At 42.6% G+C, this 21,616-nt stretch overlaps 1 protein-coding gene across 1 annotated transcript; it reads right to left on the reverse strand.

Annotated features, from left to right (window-relative positions):
* Positions 1 to 291: 291 nt before the first annotated feature.
* On the reverse strand, positions 292 to 17,118 carry LOC307031242 (uncharacterized protein). Its single transcript, XM_079668175.1, has 12 exons — positions 11,399 to 17,118; positions 11,176 to 11,291; positions 10,859 to 10,920; positions 10,700 to 10,745; positions 10,573 to 10,622; positions 9,089 to 9,213; positions 8,915 to 8,974; positions 3,684 to 3,855; positions 2,752 to 2,913; positions 2,314 to 2,381; positions 1,533 to 1,761; positions 292 to 996 (listed from the first exon to the last, which is right to left on the reverse strand). The coding sequence occupies exons 1-11, from the start codon at positions 17,022 to 17,024 to the stop codon at positions 1,553 to 1,555; spliced, it is 6,696 nt and encodes a 2,231-aa protein (XP_079524301.1). The 5' UTR covers positions 17,025 to 17,118; the 3' UTR covers positions 292 to 996; positions 1,533 to 1,552.
* Positions 17,119 to 21,616: the final 4,498 nt, after the last annotated feature.

Here is a 21,616-nt window from a genome sequence, read left to right on the forward strand (position 1 = left end):
ACTTTTATAATATTACAGTGCATGCTCGGCCACAATAATATAAAATCTATTGATCTGTCTGTGTTTTCCTTTTTTCATTGCTTCTCGTGCTGCATGTTTTATTTATTCCACACCCATGTAGTATATTTATTTCCAATTTATTTCCTATCATCTACTACTACATCAATCTTCCCTTTTTATGATTTATCTTCCTTTATAAACCATCTCATTTAAATGTTAGGATAACATCTGCCATCTGTAGAGACTACAGATGAAATATACATTTATAAAATAACTCAAACTGAGAAAATGTTTCTGACAACAGATACTTTTTATTTACATAAAGTGCATCCAATGAATTAAGGTGAAGTGCAAATAGTACAAATAATCAGAAACACCCTCATTCCTCTATATACTATACTTCTGCCTCAGATCTCAATCATCATTGGCTGACAGACTTGGCAAATTCAACAAACTCCAAACAATTAAATCAATTATAATAAAATGTTCTTTAATCCTGTGGATAATAAACTGCACTCATCAGTGACGTCCTGATGTCTCTTCAAAGTGCTTCTGTGCTGCAGAGTTACATTTAAAATCTCTACTTCAGGATTGAGCTCTCCATAATGTGTTCCAACACAACTGCACTACCTACGGCCTCATAAATGAACACAGAAGTGAATCGATTGCTCCCTGGCACAGCATGGAAAACACTTTATATAAGAAGTGTCATAGATATTATGACAGGGTTGTTCAATAGACTCATTAATAAAGCACTGGCTTGCTGTCAGTTCAACAAAATTAATGAATAAATCAGGAAATAATAAAAAATATCTAAAATAGTCAGAACTAGTACAGTTGCTGCATTGTACGTGCATATAAATATAAATTATGACTGATGCATTTTAGATGTTTATCTTAGGCAGCAAAAGGAGAAGTCATGACGAACAAGTTATGTTGGTGAGGGGAGACTCAGACTTCCCAGGAGGGCCTGGTCTGAGGCCTGCTGATCCTCATCTGTGGAAATAATAAAAAAGGCATGATTAATTAAATGAGGAGAACAGTAGGCTTTTCACAAACTGTTCCCATCGAGAAATGTCTTTTTATAACCCACTATAGCAGCCTTTACAAAGATTTTGACACCCTTCAAGATTTCCCTTATTTGGTAAAAACGGAATCTACGCACACATAGCACATACAAATTATTATTTTCTAAGGTCTAAACACTTAATTGTTATTTATTTATCTTGTATTTATTTGCGTTGCTCTTGATATTGAGGTAATCAAAAGTAATGGAAAGTAATCAGATAACATTACCTTTATATTTTGATGTCAGATTAGGTTACTGACTTTTTTTTAAAGGTAACTAGTCCCTCCTATCCTTGTTGGTAATCACTGATAATTGGATTTGTTTTCATGTAAAGAACACATTAGTGGAGTTTAATAAGATCTACTGAATCTGATGTAGGCTTTTATTAACACCTTCTTAAAACACTTGTGAACATACTGGTGGATGGTAAAACTAATCTGAGTTCCCGTGTGTGTGCACTGACCGGTGGGCTCAATGGGAAGTCTACTCCTGTGAGAATCCAGCATTAGAAAATGGAGCATTGTATTCTGGTGCTGCTTGGGTTGATGAGTAGTTGCTCGCTGAAGCGCCAAACCCTCTGCTGTCAGGATCCAAAGACGGTGGCGTGAGCGCAGAGGAAGGTGCAGTACGTCTAGATCCTGGATCCTTCTGGTCCGATTCATCATGTGTGAATGAAGGGTTTCGGAGCCCTCCTAAAGATAGGACAACAAGGGTTTACGGGAGATTCACACACAACCATCAGTATAGTTTGCGCATGTAGAATGCATAGAGCAGTAACTACCAAATTAATAAAATTGAATAAAAATTGTACAATATTTTCAGGGTAGCTAGCAAACTTTGACACAATGTAATGTCCGATATGTTATGTAATTTAAGGCTGATTAATGTACTCCAAAAAGTAATTGCCACAGATACTATTACTTCAGCAGATACTGCACTTTAGAATCATCTTTTAAAGATGTGATTTAAAAGTCGCTAAGACCAGACCATCACATGGATTCCATTCAAGTCAAAAGATGCTGCTGTGCTTGACTAGTCAGCTTTAGTTTGAGTGACTAGGGTCATGAAAAATATGCTTCTTATTGGTAGGCAAATATCCATAAAATGTAATTAGGTTTTTTTATTAGACCAAGGGCTTTCAAATGCATTTTTTGAAGGACAATGAGATGCAGCTAAAAGCCTTGAACGAAACATAATGTTTTTACTCTGGTTCCAAATGCATTTAAAATAAATGACAAACTTACCGGCATTAACTGTGTCAAACTCCTCAGTTATCCACTGGTTTACCTGTTGGATTTTAATATCTTCCTTCCTGCAAACACAGAGATTTTAAAATGTTAATGTTAATTATACTAACCATGATGTTTTTGGGTAGTTTTGATTCAATTACAATAACTAAAACACACTTGTATTGGCCGATACTGGCATGAACTATTTTCAAAACCATTTGATAAGAAGGTATTATTAATAAAATCATGTTTTGGAAACATTTTACAAAACTGATACTCGTTTATACTGCCTTTCACAAAGTCTGACACTTTATAATGACTTGATATTAAGAGTACATTATCTGCATTGGACTCTTCATACAGTGTTATTACTCTGACCGATATGTTAATATTCCTGATATTAAAAAAATCTTTGGTGAACAGAATTTGATTGAATGTCTTCGTTAAGCTTACATCTTTTGTTTGCGTTTGTTGAGCAGCAGGAATAGAGATAACCCTCCCACACTCCACAACAGGAAACACAAGGTCACAGATATGCCTATGTAGAAACCGGTCCTCGATATCGGGAGGCTACAGTCATCGCCCAAGTACCAAGTAGAATCCTCATTTGGGCAACTAAAACAGAGAAGTAGGAACAAAGTTAAATAGTGTACAACTGTGGTAAACAAGTCAAATAAAGCAGCAAAAAGGAACTTATCTAAAGAAAAAAATTACTCTACAATAACAGGTCTATCGACAAGTATTTATCAAGGCACCCTGGGAATCTTTAAAGAATAAATGGGGGAAAGATGACATATTAACCCTTTTTATGGATAAATAAGTTGGAGAAAAACTCAGACATCCCTACATGCGTGTAATTCTACGACAGGCTGTCCCATGGTAGAATCTAGTCATCACAAGGTAGCGTTGCCTTCAAGTATATATATTATATATAAATGGGTCAATAACTGACAAAATGTTGTATTGAAACTAAAGATTAAGATCTTAAACTTGTCAAACATGTTAACAGAGGAAATTAATAAAGTTAGAAGTCGGGTAATTTTCTCATTGACTTCTATACAACCATACAGTATCTTCCATTGAAAATGACCTGATGTGGTAGCCAATAGAGTGAGCTTAGCATAAGTAAAGTGTTAATACAACTCAACAACTTTAAGGTATAGTTATCTCACGATAGAGTAGTTCCTACCTCTCAATTAAACCAACTTTCAAGTTTTTTTAAATTCTAGTCCCTAAATTGACAGGGCACACTAACTGAAATTGAGTGATATTGAAAATGGATGCTTACTAATAATCCTTAATATCTAGAAGGCTAAATAAAGCGGAGGTGTTTATGATACAGAACATTTATTTAAAGAATGAAACAGAGAAACCAATCTACTTACTGACAAAGCGCTCCAACGTAGCTGTACGGTCTGCAGATTCCTTTATTGTAGCATCTTTTAGCCTTTGTATGTAAACTGTTACATACTGTCACACACTTGATGACTCCAGTATCATTCACAGGTTCGTAGAATTCAGCAATATCTGCATCGTTCACAAATCTTTCACATACACCTGATGAGAAAACATAGATATGAAGAATTCAGTGGATTCTACTGAACTCTAGTAAGCATATTTTGTTAATGCAGTTTGTTAGCTTGTGGCTAATTATTGCAAATCTTAGAAAAATATTTACTGGGAAGCTCTAGGTCCGGTTTACAGCCAAAAACCGCACACTTGTTTGCAGTCACAACTTTCTACACTATGCTTGTTAGCTTGTAGCTGGCAGTGGCTAATGCAGCATTAGTGATTGTAAGGGTCCGGTAAGGTTAACTGCACACCTTTGCATTCTGAACTGTCAATATGCTAATTCCATTCTCTGTTCCAATTTTATTCTGCTCTGGATGTTTCAGGTTCATTTAATGGTGTTGTGCCAAATACTTTTTCCATATTGAGATATGTCAGAGTTTGCATATCGGGAAGCAATTGGCTGTTTTGAATTTGTTATATCTAGCTTGCGTATGTTTGAATCTCAGATTTTACGTAAGTTCGAAGACATCTCACCCTCCAAGTAGAGGAATATGAAAACACCTCTAATAATAATAAATGGGATTTATATAGCGCTTTTCTAGACCCAAAGACGCTTTACATTATGAGTACGGTCGACAAACAAAACAAGAACAAAAACACAAACAAAAACAAAAACAGAAAAGCAGTCAGGAGGATGTTGGTTCAGAAGGGTAGGGGTGGGTTTAAGGATAAGCAGAGTTGAAGAGGTGGGTTTTGAGACGGGACTGGAACAGGGTGAGGGAATCAGACTCACGGAGGTCTTGGGGGAGGGAGTTCGAGAGCTTCGGGGCTGCCACAGAGAAGGCTCTGTCCCCGAAGCTCCGGAGTTTGGCCTTGGGGATTGAGAGCAAACCGGCTGAGGTGGATCTGAGGGACCGAGGTGGTTGGTAGAGGATGAGGAGGTCAGTGAGGTAGGGGGGGGCCAGATGGTGGAGGGCTTTATAGGTGAGGACCAGGAGTTTGTAGTGAATGCTGTGTGAGACGGGAAGCCAGTGGAGTTCTTTGAGGACCGGGGTGATGTGATGCCATGATTTGGTGTGGGTGAGGAGTCTGGCGGCTGCGTTCTGGACACGCTGGAGTCTGTTGAGGGATGTTGTGCTGATGCCGAAGAGGAGTGAGTTGCAATAGTCAAGGCGGGAGGAGATGAAGGCGTGAATGAGTCGCTCAGCTGAGGGGCGGGTGAGAGAGGGACGGAGTTTGGCGATATTGCGGAGGTGGAAAAATGAGGTTTTTACAACTTGGCGGATGTGGGGGTCGAGGGAGAGGGTGGGGTCGAATATCACGCCAAGGTTGCGTGCCTGGGTGGAGGGGGAAACAGGGGTGCCATCGATGGTGAGTGTCAGGTTGGGGGTTTTGCTGAGGGTGGATTTGGAGCCGATGAGGAGGAGTTCAGTTTTATTGCTGTTGAGTTTGAGGAAGTTGTGTTGCATCCAGGATTTTATTGCAGTCAGACAGGATTCGATGTGTGTAAGAGGGGGGTTGTGGGGGGATTTGGTGCTGAGGTAGATCTGTGTGTCGTCAGCATAGCAGTGAAAGTCCAGGTTGTGATGGCGGAGAATCTGACCAAGGGGGAGGATGTAGATGATGAAGAGGAGGGGGCCGAGTACTGAACCTTGGGGAACACCTTGGGTGACTGAAGCTGTGGTAGAGGAGTGATCATTGAGGGAGATGAAGTGGGATCTGTCGGAGAGGTAGGACTGGAGCCACCTGAGTGCAGTACCTTCGATACCGATATCCCGGAGTCGGGTAAGCAGGATGGTGTGGCTCACGGTATCGAAGGCTGCACTCAGGTCAAGGAGGATGAGGATGTTGAGGGAACCGGTGTCAGCAGAGGTGAGGAGGGAATTGAGGACGTTGATGAGTGCCGTTTCTGTGCTGTGGTGAGGACGAAAACCAGACTGAAGGAGTTCAAAAAGGTCATTTTTTTGGAGATGGCGGTGGAGTTGTTTGGAGATGATGCGTTCTATTGTTTTTGAGAGAAAGGGGAGGTTGGAGATGGGGCGGTAATTACTAAGGGAGGAGGGATCAAGACCGGGTTTCTTGAGGTTGGGAGTGACAGCAGCAGTTTTGAAGGCAGAGGGAACGGTTCCTTGGGACAGGGAGGAGTTGAAAAGGTTGACAAGGTAGGGGCAGAGGACGGGGAGGCAGGACTTCAGAAGAGGGGTGGGTAGAGGGTCAAGCGAGCAGGTTGTGGGTTTGGAGGAGCTGATCAGTTGGAGTATTTCAGGGGGGGTATCCAGAGTGAACTGGGAGAGAATGCCGTGGGGAGGAGGGCTCGGGAGGTCAAGGGAGATGGAGGGAGGAATTGTGGCGGTGGATGTTGGGGGAGATGTTTGTGTGTCAGATGCAGCGGATAGGGAGTGATTAATGGCAGTGATTTTGTCAGAGAAAAACTGGAGGAATGAACTGCATAGAGTGGAAGTGGAGGAAGAGAGGGTGTCAGCAAGGGGTTTGAGGAGCTTGTTGACGGTGGAGAAGAGGGTCCTGGGGTTACGGGAGGGGTCGATGAAGATGGTGGAGAGGTAAGCAGATTTTGCGGCATTGAGGGCGTCTCTGTAGGTAGTGAGACGGAGTTTGTAGGAACCATGGTGAACTGTGAGGGATGATTTCATGGTTAGGCGTTCAAGCTGGCGGCCGGTTTGCTTCAGTTTACGGAGTGCAGGGGTGAACCAGGGTGAGGAGGTTTTAAAAGTGACATTTTTCCTTTTGAGGGGGGCCAAGCTATTGAGGGAGGCGAGTAGGGTTGAATTAAGGTGGTTGAGTTGATCATCGGGTGAGCTGAGGTTCGAGTCCAGGGGGAGAGTAGAGGATAGCAGGTCGGAGAGGTGCTGGGGATCGACAGAGAGTAAATTACGGAAAGTGATGTTCCTGGATGGGGGGGGGGGGGGCGACGGACGGGACGGGACGGGACCTCTCTAGGAACAATGCATGGATAAAGCTCAGTATATAACGGTCAGACATGTTGAGGGCTTTGTAAGTGGATATTACAATTTTAAAGCCAATGTGGTGTTTGATGGGGAGCCAGTGGAGGTCATGGAGGATTGGGGTGATGTGGTTGGAGCGTCTGGTGTAGGTGAGCATGCGGGCAGCTGAGTTTGGGACATATTTAAAGGGGAGATATCATGCTATATTTGAACAATATATTGTAGGGCCATACCTATATAAAGTATATAAATATTGTTTTTTTTTCAAAATACCAAACAGATCTTGCATTTTAGCCATGCCTCATTTCGCTCTATTGGCTCTTTCCAGACCTTTTTTTGCAGGGAGCTGATTCTGTGAGCTGCAGCTGACCACGCCCCCCTGCAGGAAGAACCCTGAAGGACGCCATGATTGACAGGGGCTGTGGGGGATTTGGAGGTGTTGATGGAGATGAATTGATGTCCGACAGAGAGGTAGGATTTAAACCGGGAGAGGGCAGTGCTGGTTATGCCAATGGAAGACTGGACGCGGGTGATGAGGATGGAGTGGTTGATCGTGTCAAATGTAGCGATTAGGTCAAGGAGAATGAGAATTGAGAGGGAACCAGAGTCAGCAGAGAGGAGAATGTTGTTTGTGCTGTGGCAAGTGCGGAAACCAGATTGAAAAGGTTCATGAAGGTTATTGCAGACAGTCCAGGTGGGTTTTGAGTTGTCCAGTGAGGTAATTTGGCTGAAGGCTGTAAAAGGGTGCCTGGAAGGCAGGTTCCGGATAATCGTTTTAGGAGCTTTTTAATAGTTGAAAAAAGGATCTTTGGGATATTGCTGCCAGATTGTATGACGGAGGAGTAGTGGAAGGAGTGTGCATTGTTTTTGTACTGCTGTTGCATACATGCCAACCTTTCCAAATCCAAAAGAGGTAGGTTTGCGCGCCCAAATTAGGTAATCAGAAGAAATGGAACCCCAGTAATTACATATATAAACCATATATTTAATATATATTGCATCATTTTATGCATTTTTCAGAAAAAGTGGTAGTTTGGTAAACAGTGACATCAACGACATGTCTGGTCTGTAAAATGCCCGAAAAGTAAAAGAATGGGAGATAAATATCCCAAAGTCTCCACATTTTATTATATTTTTAATGTGTTTATAGTCCTCTTTCAGTTGAGACAGTGTAGATGAAGGATGTGTCAGGATGTAGAACTTTTGTGTGAACATTGGATGAAGACAGGTTCATATTCTTGTTTCATGTTGTTGACATATTAGAGTCAAAGGTTTGCACAGAGCGGAATATCTTTGTGTTGCGCCATAAATCAGAAAATACTCCATTAAAAAAGTAATTTCCTGCATTTTTCTACTGATAAAGTGTGATATAAATAATGTACAGGCTTAAAGATTGCTGTAGTTCACTAGACAGAGATATTAACGACATGTTTGGTGTTGAAAAAGTGAAAGAATGGGAGATAAATATCCCCAAATCTCAAAATTGTATTATATTTGTGATGTGTTTGTGGTCCTCTTACAGTTGAGACACTGTAGGATGCTTCAGGAAAAGACCAAACACTGGATGTCTTTCAGTCGCCAACACGATACACGAGACACGATATTAACGGGGAAACCCTGTAGGACTCAAATGCCTCGTCTCTGTTCCCTTAAACTGGGAGTGATTAACCATCAGCCCCGGGGGTAACGCTGCCTTTCCTCGTTACCCCCGGTCTGCACCGTGCACGTTGTTTCTCTTTCAGAAACACAGATGACTGTTTGTATGATGCGATCACAGACACGCTGCAAACGGTGTCCGCCAAAAGTCGAGTCCAGTGTCTATGGAGTGTGTTTTTTATTTTTTATAGTTTAGGAAGATTGAAAATCGGTAGGGAAAGTCAGCTAAGTCGGTAGGCGGTAGAAACACGTCAAAAGCGGTAGACTACCGCCCAAATCGGTAGGGTTGGCAGGTATGCTGTTGGTGCAGTCAATAAATGTCTTTGTGGAGAGTGAGACCAGTTCGTTTAGCATGTCTTTCGGGCTGGCGGCCATGCCCAATGGCAACCCCAACTTTTGTTTTGAAACTTAAACAGATCAACAGATCACACTGATGACGTTGATGAATTTAATGAAAAATGCGTACAAAGTGCGGTAATACTGACCTCCCAAATCTGTTTCGGTTTCATTAACTTCAGGAGTAGTTGTGATGTTGTAAGGACAGTCTGAAAATACAGAAGACAAAACATGATATTGTACCTTATTACATAAAAGGGTTTTGTTTTAATGCTAAGAAAATTCTTGTATTTCAGTGAATTAGGTTCTGTTCTCTTGCTTACTGTCCATAGTGCAGCGAATAAGCCCTCCAACAGCCTCCTCAACAGCTTTGACATCTTCCTCATATATAATGTCAGAACTGGCGTTGTTTGGAATTGCCAAAACCACATGATGTGTGACACTAACACTGGGGAAGAGAAAATGTCATATAGCATGTCAGTACAGGTAAAGTCATTATAATGCTAATGTATTACCTACCTTTATGAATGTCCTATAATTCTATTATTAGTTTTGTTGGTAAATACATCTGTTACATTAGCCTAAATCCAAATGTGAGGAAATATAGCTTAACCAGATACATCATAATCAGGAGAAATACAGAAGCAACAAAGCAACAAAGCAAAACTTAGGAACAACAGAACTGTGTGGGGGACAACAACTATGAACAAGCTAGTCAGTAAAAGGGCAATGTTCTCCCCCGCTATCGGGTGAGGGAATGGAGACAACCGGAGATGTACATTAATTATTTTTGTCAAAACAATAAATATTCACAATAGATGAATATAATAAAGTGCAAACATTTTACAATTCAAAAAAACAGATTGTGAAGTAAACAAAGTAAATAAATATTTTCAGAAAAAGTAGGTTGTAAGTAGTATTATTACTCTAGTGAGGATCTGAAAAGATTAGGTTTTCATCAGACTTTTCACTCCGACATACTGCTTTCATACTATAACTGATAGTTGTTGTATGTTTAAGTTGTTGATTAGATCCTGTCATAATTTCAAGTAGACCATATCCTCAAGTTCTCACAAGTAAGTGTTAACAGGTTTTGATACATTTTATGAGTTTTAACATATCTATTTTAAATACATTTCGGTTTTAAAAAGTATGTTTAATTTGTTTATTTGTCTAAGGCTTTCTTTTTATTATTATTTATTTGTTCTATTGTTTCCACTTGGATTATTATTATTATTATTATTATTATTATTATTATTAGTAGTAGTAGTAGTAGTAGTAGTAGTAGTAGTAGTAGTAGTAGTAGTAGTAGTAATAGTAGTAGTAGTAGTAGTAGTAGTAGTGATAGTTGTTGTTGAAGTAATAGAAATACTATATATATTCATATTTTATTATCAAGTAGTATAATTACTGGGGTTATTATTGTAGTTGTTATGTTCCTCTTAATTATTGCAGTTTTTCTGTATTTGCAGGCATATTTCTATGCAAACTATATGTTACATAATTGTTGTGTATGTGCACAGTTTGCTTGTGCTTGACTTTTCTTGCTTTGTTTTTGATATATATGCAAAGTATCTCCTTTATATGCTTGTGTTTTGTTTATATGTAATAACTGTAGTAATCATGTTAAAGTTGAGATAAAACTGACCACAAAAAGTCAGTGTGTAAATGGAAAGTTCTCGTATTGGATCTCATTTAGGCAATTCAAAATGTTTTTCAACCTGTGATTGCCAACATTCAAAGTTTAAATTACTTTATTTGTAAATTGTTTTGGTAAAATATTTCAAGTTGTCTTTGCTGAAATTACCTGTTTGTTTTTGGTGCGATACTGTGGATAACTTCAGATGGTAAACTCCTCTGAAACAAGATAGAGCAGTTGTTAATATCTTATCTCTGATTCAATAAAAAGCTGAAACAAGTCTGAATAGGTTTACCTTTTTTAAAGCGTAATCTGAGAATCTGACCGCAGGGGCTCCCGGTCTGAGAAAAAAGAATTGGAGAGAAACTGTCTGTTGATTTGATTGGATGTACAATGTATAGGAAAATATGATGATAATTGCTTTGTTAATAAAAACAAATTGAAGTTAATTTACCTCACACTCGTTACCACCACCTCTTTAAAGTTTGCTATCTTTTCAGTATAATATGGTTTCATCTGAAATAATGACAACACAAAAATGAACAATGTTTCAAGAGCAGAAGTCATACTGATAATAGAGGAACACCATTGGTCTTCTGGAATTATCTGATATGTTCATTTATACTATAAAATCTGTAAAATCCTTAAAAGATACAACATACTAGAACTTTCTAAAGATTGCATAGGGTAACAGTATCTAATACTGACTGAATGTGTTCGGTAAGTACACGGCTGTACCATACAGCTTAACTCATCACATGTTTCATTTACCTGGTTGGTAAAGTTTCCAACAAATACTTTGTACTCAGGTGACTTTTTATCTTCATATTCTTGTTTGTATTCCTCATTGATCACCACTTTTACGACGACTGACCTGGAGAGCGTATCTGCAAAGAATTCAAACATATTGTATTTTAAGTGCATGTTAAAAATTGTGCTTAGAAAGTTTAAATTGCAGCAAAAAATTATAGGGCATGAAGGAGGTTGATATTACCTGGCTCAACAGTGTCTGGTATAGTTGACGGTGTAGTTAGTAAAGTAGTTGGCGGTTCAGTGGGTAGATCTGTTGGTGTTGATGTTTCCATGGCTGATGTGGTTTGGGATGGATCAGAGGTTAGTGGAACCGTAGCAGAGGTTTGCTCAGGTTGTGTTGTAACTGTATCAGTTGCAACCGTTGATTCTGATACAAAGGTGGTACCAACAGGATCAGACGTTACTGTATCTGTAGGACCTGTAGGGTCAGGTGACATGGTAGTCTGGCCAGAATCTGAGGTTACTGTGTCAGTGGGATTGGTTTGCTCTTGTGCTGATGTAGTCTCTGCAGTTTCAGGTGTTACTGAATCTGTTTGACTTGTTTGATCAGATACCAAAGTGGTACCAAAAGGCTCAGAAGTTACTGTTTCAGTGGAACTTGTTTGCACTTGTGCTGAAGTTGTCTCTGCAGTCTCAGGTGTTATTGAATCAGTTGTAACAGCTGATTCCGATTCCAAGGTGGATCCAGCTGGCTCAGATGTAAATGTATCCGTAGAACCTGTAATTTCAGGTGACATGGTTGTCTGGCCAGAATCTGAGGTTACTGTGTCAGTGGGAATGGTTTGCTCAGGTGCTGACGTCGTCCCTGCTGGGTCAGATGTTGCTGAATCTGTTTGACTGGTTTGTTTAGATACCATGGTGCTACCAACAGGCTCAGAGGTTATCGTGTCAGTGGGAGAAGTTAGTTCAGGTTGTGATGTGGTTACAGCAGGATCAGATGTTTCTGGTTCAGTCTGGGCAGTTGGTTCTGCTGACATAGTTGTCTTTGCAGGTTCCGAGGTGTCAATGGGAATGGTTTGCTCAGGTGTTGAGGAGGTCTCTGCTGGGTCAGATGTTACGGAATCTGTTTGACTGGTTTGATCAGACACCAAAGTGGTACCATCAGGCTCGGAAGTGACTGTGTCAGTGGGACTTGTTTGCTCTTGTGCTGACGTGGTTTCCCCAGTCTCAGGTGTTATTGAATCAGTTGTAACAGCTGAATCCGATTCCAAGGTGGTTCCAGCAGGCTCAGATGTAAATGTATCTGTAGAACCTGTAACGTCAGATGACATGGTTGTCTGGCCGGAATCTGATGTAATTGTGTTATTGGAATTGGTTTGCTCAGTTGTTGAGGAGGTCTCTGCTGGGTCAGATGTTACTGAATCTGTTTGACTGGTTTGATCAGATACCAAAGTGGAACCAGCAGGATCAGAAGTGACTGAGTCAGTGGGATTAGTTTGCTCTAGTGCTGATGTTGTCCCTTCAGCCTCAAGTGTTATTGAATCAGTTGTATCAGTTGATTCTGATAACAAGGTGGCACCAGCAGGGTCAGAGGTAACTGTGTCTGTAGGTCTTGTGAGGTCGAGTGACGTGGTTGTCTGGCCAGAATCTGAGGTTACTTTGTCATTGGGATTGGTTTGCTCAGGTGTTGAGGAGGTCTCTGCTGGGTCAGATGTTACGGAATCTGTTTGACTGGTTTGATCAGACACCAAAGTGGTACCAACAGGCTCGGAAGGGACTATGTCAGTGGGACTTGTTTGCTCTTGTGCTGAAGTTGTCTCTACAGTCTCAGGTGTTATTGAATCAGTTGTAACAGTTGATTCTGATTCCAAGGTTATGCCAGCAGGCTCAGATGTAAATGTATCGGTATAACCTGTGATTTCAGGTGACATGGTTGTCTGGCCAGAATTTGAGGTTAATCTTTCAGTGGGAATGGTTTGCTCAGGTGCTGACGTCGTCTCTGCTGGGTCAGTTGTTGCTGAATCTGTTTGACTGGTTTGTTTAGATACCATGGTGCTACCAACAGGCTCAGAGGTTATCGTGTCAGTGGGAGAAGGTAGTTCAGGTTGTGATGTGGTTACAGCAGGATCAGATGTTTCTGGTTCAGTCTGAGCAGTTGGTTCTGATGACATAGTTGTCTCTGCAGGTTCCGAGGTGTCAGTGGGAATGGTTTGCTCAAGTGCTGAAGTGGTCTCAGCTAGGTCAGATGTTAATGTATCTGTTTGACTGGTTTGTTTAGATACCAAGGTGGTACCAACAGGCTCAGAAGTGACAATGTCAGTGGGATTGGTTTTCTCTAGTGCTGATGTTGTCCCTTCAGCCTCAAGTGTTATTGAATCAGTTGTATCAGTTGATTCTGATACCAAGGTGGTACCAGCAGGGTCAGAGGTAACTGTGTCTGTAGGTCTTGTGAGGTCAAGTGACGTGGTTGTCTGGCCAGAATCTGATGTTACCGTGTCAGTGGGATTGGTTTGCACAGGGGTTGACAAGGTCTCTGCTGGGTCAGATGTTACGGAATCTGTTTGACTTGTTTGATCAGATACCAAAGTGGTACCAAAAGGCTCAGAAGTTACTGTTTCAGTGGGACTCGTTTGCTCTTGTGCTGAAGTTGTCTCTACAGTCTCAGGTGTTATTGAATCAGTTGTAACAGCTGATTCCGATTCCAAGGTTGTTCCAGCAGACTCAGATGTAAATGTATCTGTATAACCTGTAATTTCAGGTGACATGGTTGTCTGGCCAGAATTTGAGGTTACTGTGTCAGTGGGAATGGTGTGCTCAAGTGCTGACGTGGTCTCAGCTTGGTCAGATGTTACGGAATCTGTTTGACTGGTTTGATCAGACACCAAAGTGGTACCATCAGGCTCGGAAGTGACTGTGTCAGTGGAACTTGTTTGCTCTTGTGCTGATGTGGTTTCCCCAGTCTCAGGTGTTATTGAATCAGTTGTAACAGCTGATTCCGATTCCAATGTGGTTCCAACAGGCTCAGATGTAAATGTATCAGTAGAACCTGTAAGGTCAGATGACATGGTTGTCTGGCCAGAATCTGATGTTACCGTGTCAGTGGGATTGGTTTGCTCAGATGTTGACAAGGTCTCTGCTGGGTCAGATGTTACTGAATCTGTTTGACTTGTTCGATCAGATACCAAAGTGGTACCAAAAGGCTCAGAAGTTACTGTTTCAGTAGGACTTGTTTGCTCTTGTGCTGATGTGGTTTCCCCAGTCTCAGGTGTTATTGAATCAGTTGTAACAGCTGATTCCGATTCCAAGGTTGTTCCAGAAGGCTCAGATGTAAATGTATCTGTAAAACCTGTAATGTCAGATGACATGGTTGTCTGACCAGAATTTGAGGTTACTGTGTCAGTGGGAATGGTTTGCTCAGGTGCTGACGTAGTCTCTGCTTGGTCAGATGTTGCTGAATCCGTTTGACTGGTTTGTTTGGATACCATTGTGCTACCAACAGCCTCAGAGGTTATTGTGTCAGTGGGAGAAGTTAGTTCAGGTTTTGATGTGGTTATAGCAGGATCAGATGTTTCTGGTTCAGTCTGAGCAGTTATTTCTAATGACATAGTTGTCTCTGCAGGTTCCGAGGTGTCAGTGGGATTGGTTTGCTCAGGTGTTGAGGAGGTCTCTGCTTGGTCAGATGTTACGGAATCCGTTTGACTGGTTTGATCAGATACCAAAGTGGAACCAACAGGCTCAGAAGTTACTGTTTCAGTGGGACTTGTTTGCTCTTGTAATGAAGTTGTCTCTACAGTCTCAGGTGTTATTGAATCAGTTGTAACAGTTGTTTCCGATTCCAAGGTTGTTCCAGCAGGCTCAGATGTAAATGTATCTGTAAAACCTGTAATGTCAGGTGACATGGTTGTCTGGCCAGAATTTGAGGTTACTGTGTCAGTGGGAATGGTTTGCTCAGGTGCTGACGTAGTCTCTGCTTGGTCAGATGTTGCTGAATCCGTTTGACTGGTTTGTTTGGATACCATTGTGCTACCAACAGCGTCAGAGGTTATTGTGTCAGTGGGAGAAGTTAGTTCAGGTTTTGATGTGGTAATAGCAGGATCAGATGTTTCTGGTTCAGTCTGAGCAGTTGTTTCTAATGACATAGTTGTCTCTGCAGGTTCCGAGGTGTCAGTGGGATTGGTTTGCTCAGGTGTTGAGGAGGTCTCTGCTCGGTCAGATGTTACGGAATCTGTTTGACTGGTTTGATCAGATACCAAAGTGGAACCAACAGGCTCAGAAGTGACTAAGTCAGTGGGATTAGTTTGCTCTTGTGCTGAAGTTGTTTCTGCAGTCTCAGGTGTTATTGAATCAGTCGTAACAGCTGATTCTGATTCCAAGGTGGTTCCATTAGGTTCAGATGTAAATGTATCTGTAGAACCGGTGAGGTCAGATGACATGGTTGTCCGTCCAGAATCTGAGGTTACTCTGTCTGTGGGATTGGTTTGCTCAGGTGTTGACAAGGTCTCTGCTGGGTCAGATGTTACGGAATCTGTTTGACTAGTTTGATCAGACACCAAAGTGGTACCAACAGGTTCGGAAGTGACTGTGTCAGTGGGACTTGTTTGCTCTTGTGCTGATGTGGTTTCCCCAGTCTCAGGTGTTATTGAATCAGTTGTAACAGCTGATTCCGATTCCAAGGTGGTTCCAGCAGGCTCAGATGTAAATGTATCTGTATAACCTGTAAGGTCAGATGACATGGTTGTCTGGTCAGAATCTGATGTTACCGTGTCAGTGGGATTGGTTTGCTCAGTTGTTGAGGAGGTGTCTGCTGGGTCAGATGTTGCTGAATCTGATTGACTTGTTTGATCAGATACCAAAGTGGAACCAACAGGCTCAGAAGTGACTAAGTCAGTGGGATTAGTTTGCTCTTGTGCTGAAGTTGTCTCTGCAGTCTCAGGTGTTATTGAATCAGTTGTAGCAGCTGATTCCGATTCCAAGGTGGTTCCAGCAGGGTCAGATGTAAATTGATCTGTAGAACCTGTAATGTCAGGTGACATGGTTGTCTTGCCAGAATCTGAGGTAACTGTGTCAGTGGGAATGGTTTGCTCAAGTGCTGACGTGGTCTCAGCTTGGTCAGATGTTACTGTATCTGTTTGACTGGTTTGCTCAGATAACAAGGTGGTGCCAACAGGCTCAGAAGTGACAATGTCAGTGGGATTAGTTTGCTCTTGTGCTGAAGTTGTCTCTGCAGTCTCAGATGTTATTGAATCAGTTGTAATAGCTGATTCCGATTCCAAGGTGGATCCAGCTGGCTCAGATGTAAATGTATCCGTAGAAAAGGTAATCTCAGGTGACATGGTTGTCTGGCCAGAATCTGAGGTTACTCTGTCTGTGGGATTGGTTTGCTCAGGTGTTGACAAGGTCTCTGCTGGGTCAGATGTTGCTGAATCCGTTTGACTGGTTTGTTTGGATACCATTGTGCTACCAACAGCCTCAGAGGTTATTGTGTCAGTGGGAGAAGTTAGTTCAGGTTTTGATGTGGTTATAGCAGGATCAGATGTTTCCGGTTCAGTCTGAGCAGTTGTTTCTAATGACATAGTTGTCTCTGCAGGTTCCGAGGTGTCAGTGGGATTGGTTTGCTCAGGTGTTGAGGAGGTCTCTGCTTGGTCAGATGTTACGGAATCTGATTGACTTGTTTGATCAGATACCAAAGTGGAACCAACAGGCTCAGAAGTGACTAAGTCAGTGGGATTAGTTTGCTCTTGTGCTGAAGTTGTCTCTGCAGTCTCAGGTGTTATTGAATCAGTTGTAATAGCTGATTCCGATTCCAAGGTGGATCCAGCTGGCTCAGATGTAAATGTATCCGTAGAAACTGTAATGTCAGGTGACATGGTTGTCTGGCCAGAATCTGAGGTTACTCTGTCTGTGGGATTGGTTTGCTCAGGTGTTGACAAGGTCTCTGCTGGGTCAGATGTTACAGAATCTGTTTGACTGCTTTGATCAGACACCGAAGTGGTACCATCAGGTTCGGAAGTGACTGTGTCAGTGGGACTTGTTTGCTCTTGTGCTGAAGTTGTCTCTACAGTCTCAGGTGTTATTGAATCAGTTGCAACAGTTGATTCCGATTCCAAGGTTGTTCCAGCAGGCTCAGATGTAAATGTATCTGTAGAACCTGTAAGGTCAGGTGACATGGTTGTCTGGCCAGAATCTGATGTTACCGTGTCAGTGGGATTGGTTTGCTCAGGTGTTGACAAGGTCTCTGCTGGGTCAGATGTTACTGAATCTGTTTGACTTGTTTGATCAGATACCAAAGTGGTACCAAAAGGCTCAGAAGTTACTGTTTCAGTGGGACTTGTTTGCTCTTGTGCTGAAGTTGTCTCTACAGTCTCAGGTGTTATTGAATCAGTTGTAACAGCTGATTCCGATTCCAAGGTTGTTCCAGCAGGCTCAGATGTAAATGTATCTGTATAACCTGTAATTTCAGGTGACATGGTTGTCTGGCCAGAATTTGAGGTTACTGTGTCGGTGGGAATGGTTTGCTCAGGTGCTGACGTCGTCCCTGCTGGGTCAGTTGTTGCTGAATCTGTTTGACTGGTTTGTTTAGATACCATGGTGCTACCAACAGGCTCAGAGGTTATCGTGTCAGTGGGAGAAGTTAGTTCAGGTTGTGATGTGGTTACAGCAGGAACAGATGTTTCTGGTTCAGTCTGAGCAGTTGGTTCTGATGAAATAGTTGTCTCTGCAGGTTCCAAGGTGTCAGTGGGAATGGTTTGCTCAAGTGCTGACGTGGTCTCAGCTTGGTCAGATGTTACTGTATCTGTTTGACTGGTTTGTTCAGATACCAAGGTGGTACCAACAGGCTCAGAAGTGACAATGTCAGTGGGATTGGTTTGCTCTAGTGCTGATGTTGTCCCTTCAGCCTCAAGTGTTATTGAATCAGTTGTATCAGTTGATTCTGATACCAAGGTGGTACCAGCAGGGTCAGAGGTAACTGTGTCTGTAGGTCTTGTGAGGTCAAGTGACGTGGTTGTCTGGCCAGAATCTGAGGTTACTCTGTCTGTGGGATTGGTTTGCTCAGGTGTTGAGGAGGTCTCTGCTGGGTCAGATGTTACGGAATCTGTTTGACTGGTTTGATCAGATACCAAAGTGGAACCAACAGGCTCAGAAGTTACTGTTTCAGTGGGACTTGTTTGCTCTTGTGCTGAAGTTGTCTCTACAGTCTCAGGTGTTATTGAATCAGTTGTAACAGTTGTTTCCGATTCCAAGGTTGTTCCAGCAGGCTCAGATGTAAATGTGTCTGTAAAACCTGTAATGTGAGGTGACATGGTTGTCTGGCCAGAATTTGAGGTTACTGTGTCAGTGGGAATGGTTTGCTCAGGTGCTGACGTAGTCTCTGCTTGGTCAGATGTTGCTGAATCCGTTTGACTGGTTTGTTTGGATACCATTGTGCTACCAACAGCCTCAGAGGTTATTGTGTCAGTGGGAGAAGTTAGTTCAGGTTTTGATGTGGTTATAGCAGGATCAGATGTTTCTGGTTCAGTCTGAGCAGTTGTTTTTAATGACATAGTTGTCTCTGCAGGTTCCGAGGTGTCAGTGGGATTGGTTTGCTCAGGTGTTGAGGAGGTCTCTGCTCGGTCAGATGTTACGGAATCTGTTTGACTGGTTTGATCAGACACCAAAGTGGTACCATCAGGCTCGGAAGAGACTGTGTCAGTGGGACTTGTTTGCTCTTGTGCTGCAGTTGTCTCTACAGTCTCAGGTGTTATTGAATCAGTTGTAACAGTTGATTCCGATTCCAAGGTTGTTCCAGCAGGGTCAGAGGTAACTGTGTCTGTAGGTCTTGTGAGGTCAAGTGACGTGGTTTTCTGGCCAGAATCTGAGGTTACTGTGTCAGTGGGATTGGTTTGCTCAGGTGTTGAGGAGGTCTCTGCTGGGTCAGATGTTACGGAATCTGTTTGACTGGTTTGATCAGACACCAAAGTGGTACCAACAGGCTTGGAAGTGAATGTGTCAGTGGGACTTGTTTGCTCTTGTGCTGAAGTTGTCTCTACAGTCTCAGGTGTTATTGAATCAGTTGTAACAGCTGATTCCGATTCCAAGGTTGTTCCAGCAGGCTCAGATGTAAATGTATCTGTATAACCTGTAATTTCAGGTGACATGGTTGTCTGGCCAGAATTTAAGGTTACTGTGTCGGTGGGAATGGTTTGCTCAGGTGCTGACGTCGTCCCTGCTGGGTCAGTTGTTGCTGAATCTGTTTGACTGGTTTGTTTAGATACCATGGTGCTACCAACAGGCTCAGAGGTTATCGTGTCGGTGGGAGAAGTTAGTTCAGGTTGTGATGTGGTTACAGCAGGATCAGATGTTTCTGGTTCAGTCTGAGCAGTTGGTTCCGATGACATCGTTGTCTCTGCAGGTTCCGAGGTGTCAGTGGGAATGGTTTGCTCAAGTGCTGACGTGGTCTCAGCTTGGTCAGATGTTACTGTATCTGTTTGACTGGTTTGTTCAGATACCAAGGTGGTACCAACAGGCTCAGAAGTGACAATGTCAGTGGGATTGGTTTGCTCTAGTGCTGATGTTGTCCCTTCAGCCTCAAGTGTTATTGAATCAGTTGTATCAGTTGATTCTGATACCAAGGTGGTACCAGCAGGGTCAGAGGTAACTGTGTCTGTAGGTCTTGTGAGGTCAAGTGACGTGGTTGTCTGGCCAGAATCTGAGGTTACTCTGTCTGTGGGATTGGTTTGCTCAGGTGTTGAGGAGGTCTCTGCTGGGTCAGATGTTACGGAATCTGTTTGACTGGTTTGATCAGATACCAAAGTGGAACCAACAGGCTCAGAAGTTACTGTTTCAGTGGGACTTGTTTGCTCTTGTGCTGAAGTTGTCTCTACAGTCTCAGGTGTTATTGAATCAGTTGTAACAGTTGTTTCCGATTCCAAGGTTGTTCCAGCAGGCTCAGATGTAAATGTGTCTGTAAAACCTGTAATGTGAGGTGACATGGTTGTCTGGCCAGAATTTGAGGTTACTGTGTCAGTGGGAATGGTTTGCTCAGGTGCTGACGTAGTCTCTGCTTGGTCAGATGTTGCTGAATCCGTTTGACTGGTTTGTTTGGATACCATTGTGCTACCAACAGCCTCAGAGGTTATTGTGTCAGTGGGAGAAGTTAGTTCAGGTTTTGATGTGGTTATAGCAGGATCAGATGTTTCTGGTTCAGTCTGAGCAGTTGTTTTTAATGACATAGTTGTCTCTGCAGGTTCCGAGGTGTAAGTGGGATTGGTTTGCTCAGGTGTTGAGGAGGTCTCTGCTCGGTCAGATGTTACGGAATCTGTTTGACTGGTTTGATCAGATACCAAAGTGGAACCAACAGGCTCAGAAGTGACTAAGTCAGTGGGATTAGTTTGCTCTTGTGCTGAAGTTGTCTCTGCAGTCTCAGGTGTTATTGAATCAGTCGTAACAGCTGATTCTGATTCCAAGGTGGTTCCATTAGGTTCAGATGTAAATGTATCTGTAGAACCTGTGAGGTCAGATGACATGGTTGTCCGTCCAGAATCTGAGGTTACTCTGTCTGTGGGATTGGTTTGCTCAGGTGTTGAGGAGGTCTCTGCTGGGTCAGATGTTACGGAATCTGTTTGACTGGTTTGATCAGACACCAAAGTGGTACCAACAGGCTTGGAAGTGACTGTGTCAGTGGGACTTGTTTGCTCTTGTGCTGATGTGGTTTCCCCAGTCTCAGGTGTTATTGAATCAGTTGTAACAGCTGATTCCGATTCCAATGTGGTTCCAGCAGGCTCAGATGTAAATGTATCTGTAGAACCTGTAAGGTCAGGTGACATGGTTGTCTGGCCAGAATCTGATGTTACCGTGTCAGTGGGATTGGTTTGCTCAGGTGTTGACAAGGTCTCTGCTGGGTCAGATGTTACGGAATCTGTTTGACTGGTTTGATCAGACACCAAAGTGGTACCATCAGTCTCGGAAGTGACTGTGTCAGTGGGACTTGTTTGCTCTTGTGCTACAGTTGTCTCTACAGTCTCAGGTGTTATTGAATCAGTTGTAACAGTTGATTCCGACTCCAAGGTTGTTCCAGAAGGGTCAGAGGTAACTGTGTCTGTAGGTCTTGTGAGGTCAAGTGACGTGGTTTTCTGGCCAGAATCTGAGGTTACTGTGTCAGTGGGATTGGTTTGCTCAGGTGTTGAGGAGGTCTCTGCTGGGTCAGATGTTACGGAATCTGTTTGACTGGTTTGATCAGACACCAAAGTGGTACCAACAGGCTTGGAAGTGACTGTGTCAGTGGGACTTGTTTGCTCTTGTGCTGATGTGGTTTCCCCAGTCTCAGGTGTTATTGAATCAGTTGTAACAGCTGATTCCGATTCCAATGTGGTTCCAGCAGGCTTAGATGTAAATGTATCTGTAGAACCTGTAATTTCAGGTGACATGGTTGTCTGGCCAGAATCTGATGTTACCGTGTCAGTGGGATTGGTTTGCTCAGGGG

Source organism: Notothenia rossii, assembly GCF_949606895.1.
Source record: "Notothenia rossii genome assembly, chromosome: 3".
Taxonomy (NCBI): Eukaryota; Metazoa; Chordata; class Actinopteri; order Perciformes; family Nototheniidae; genus Notothenia; species Notothenia rossii.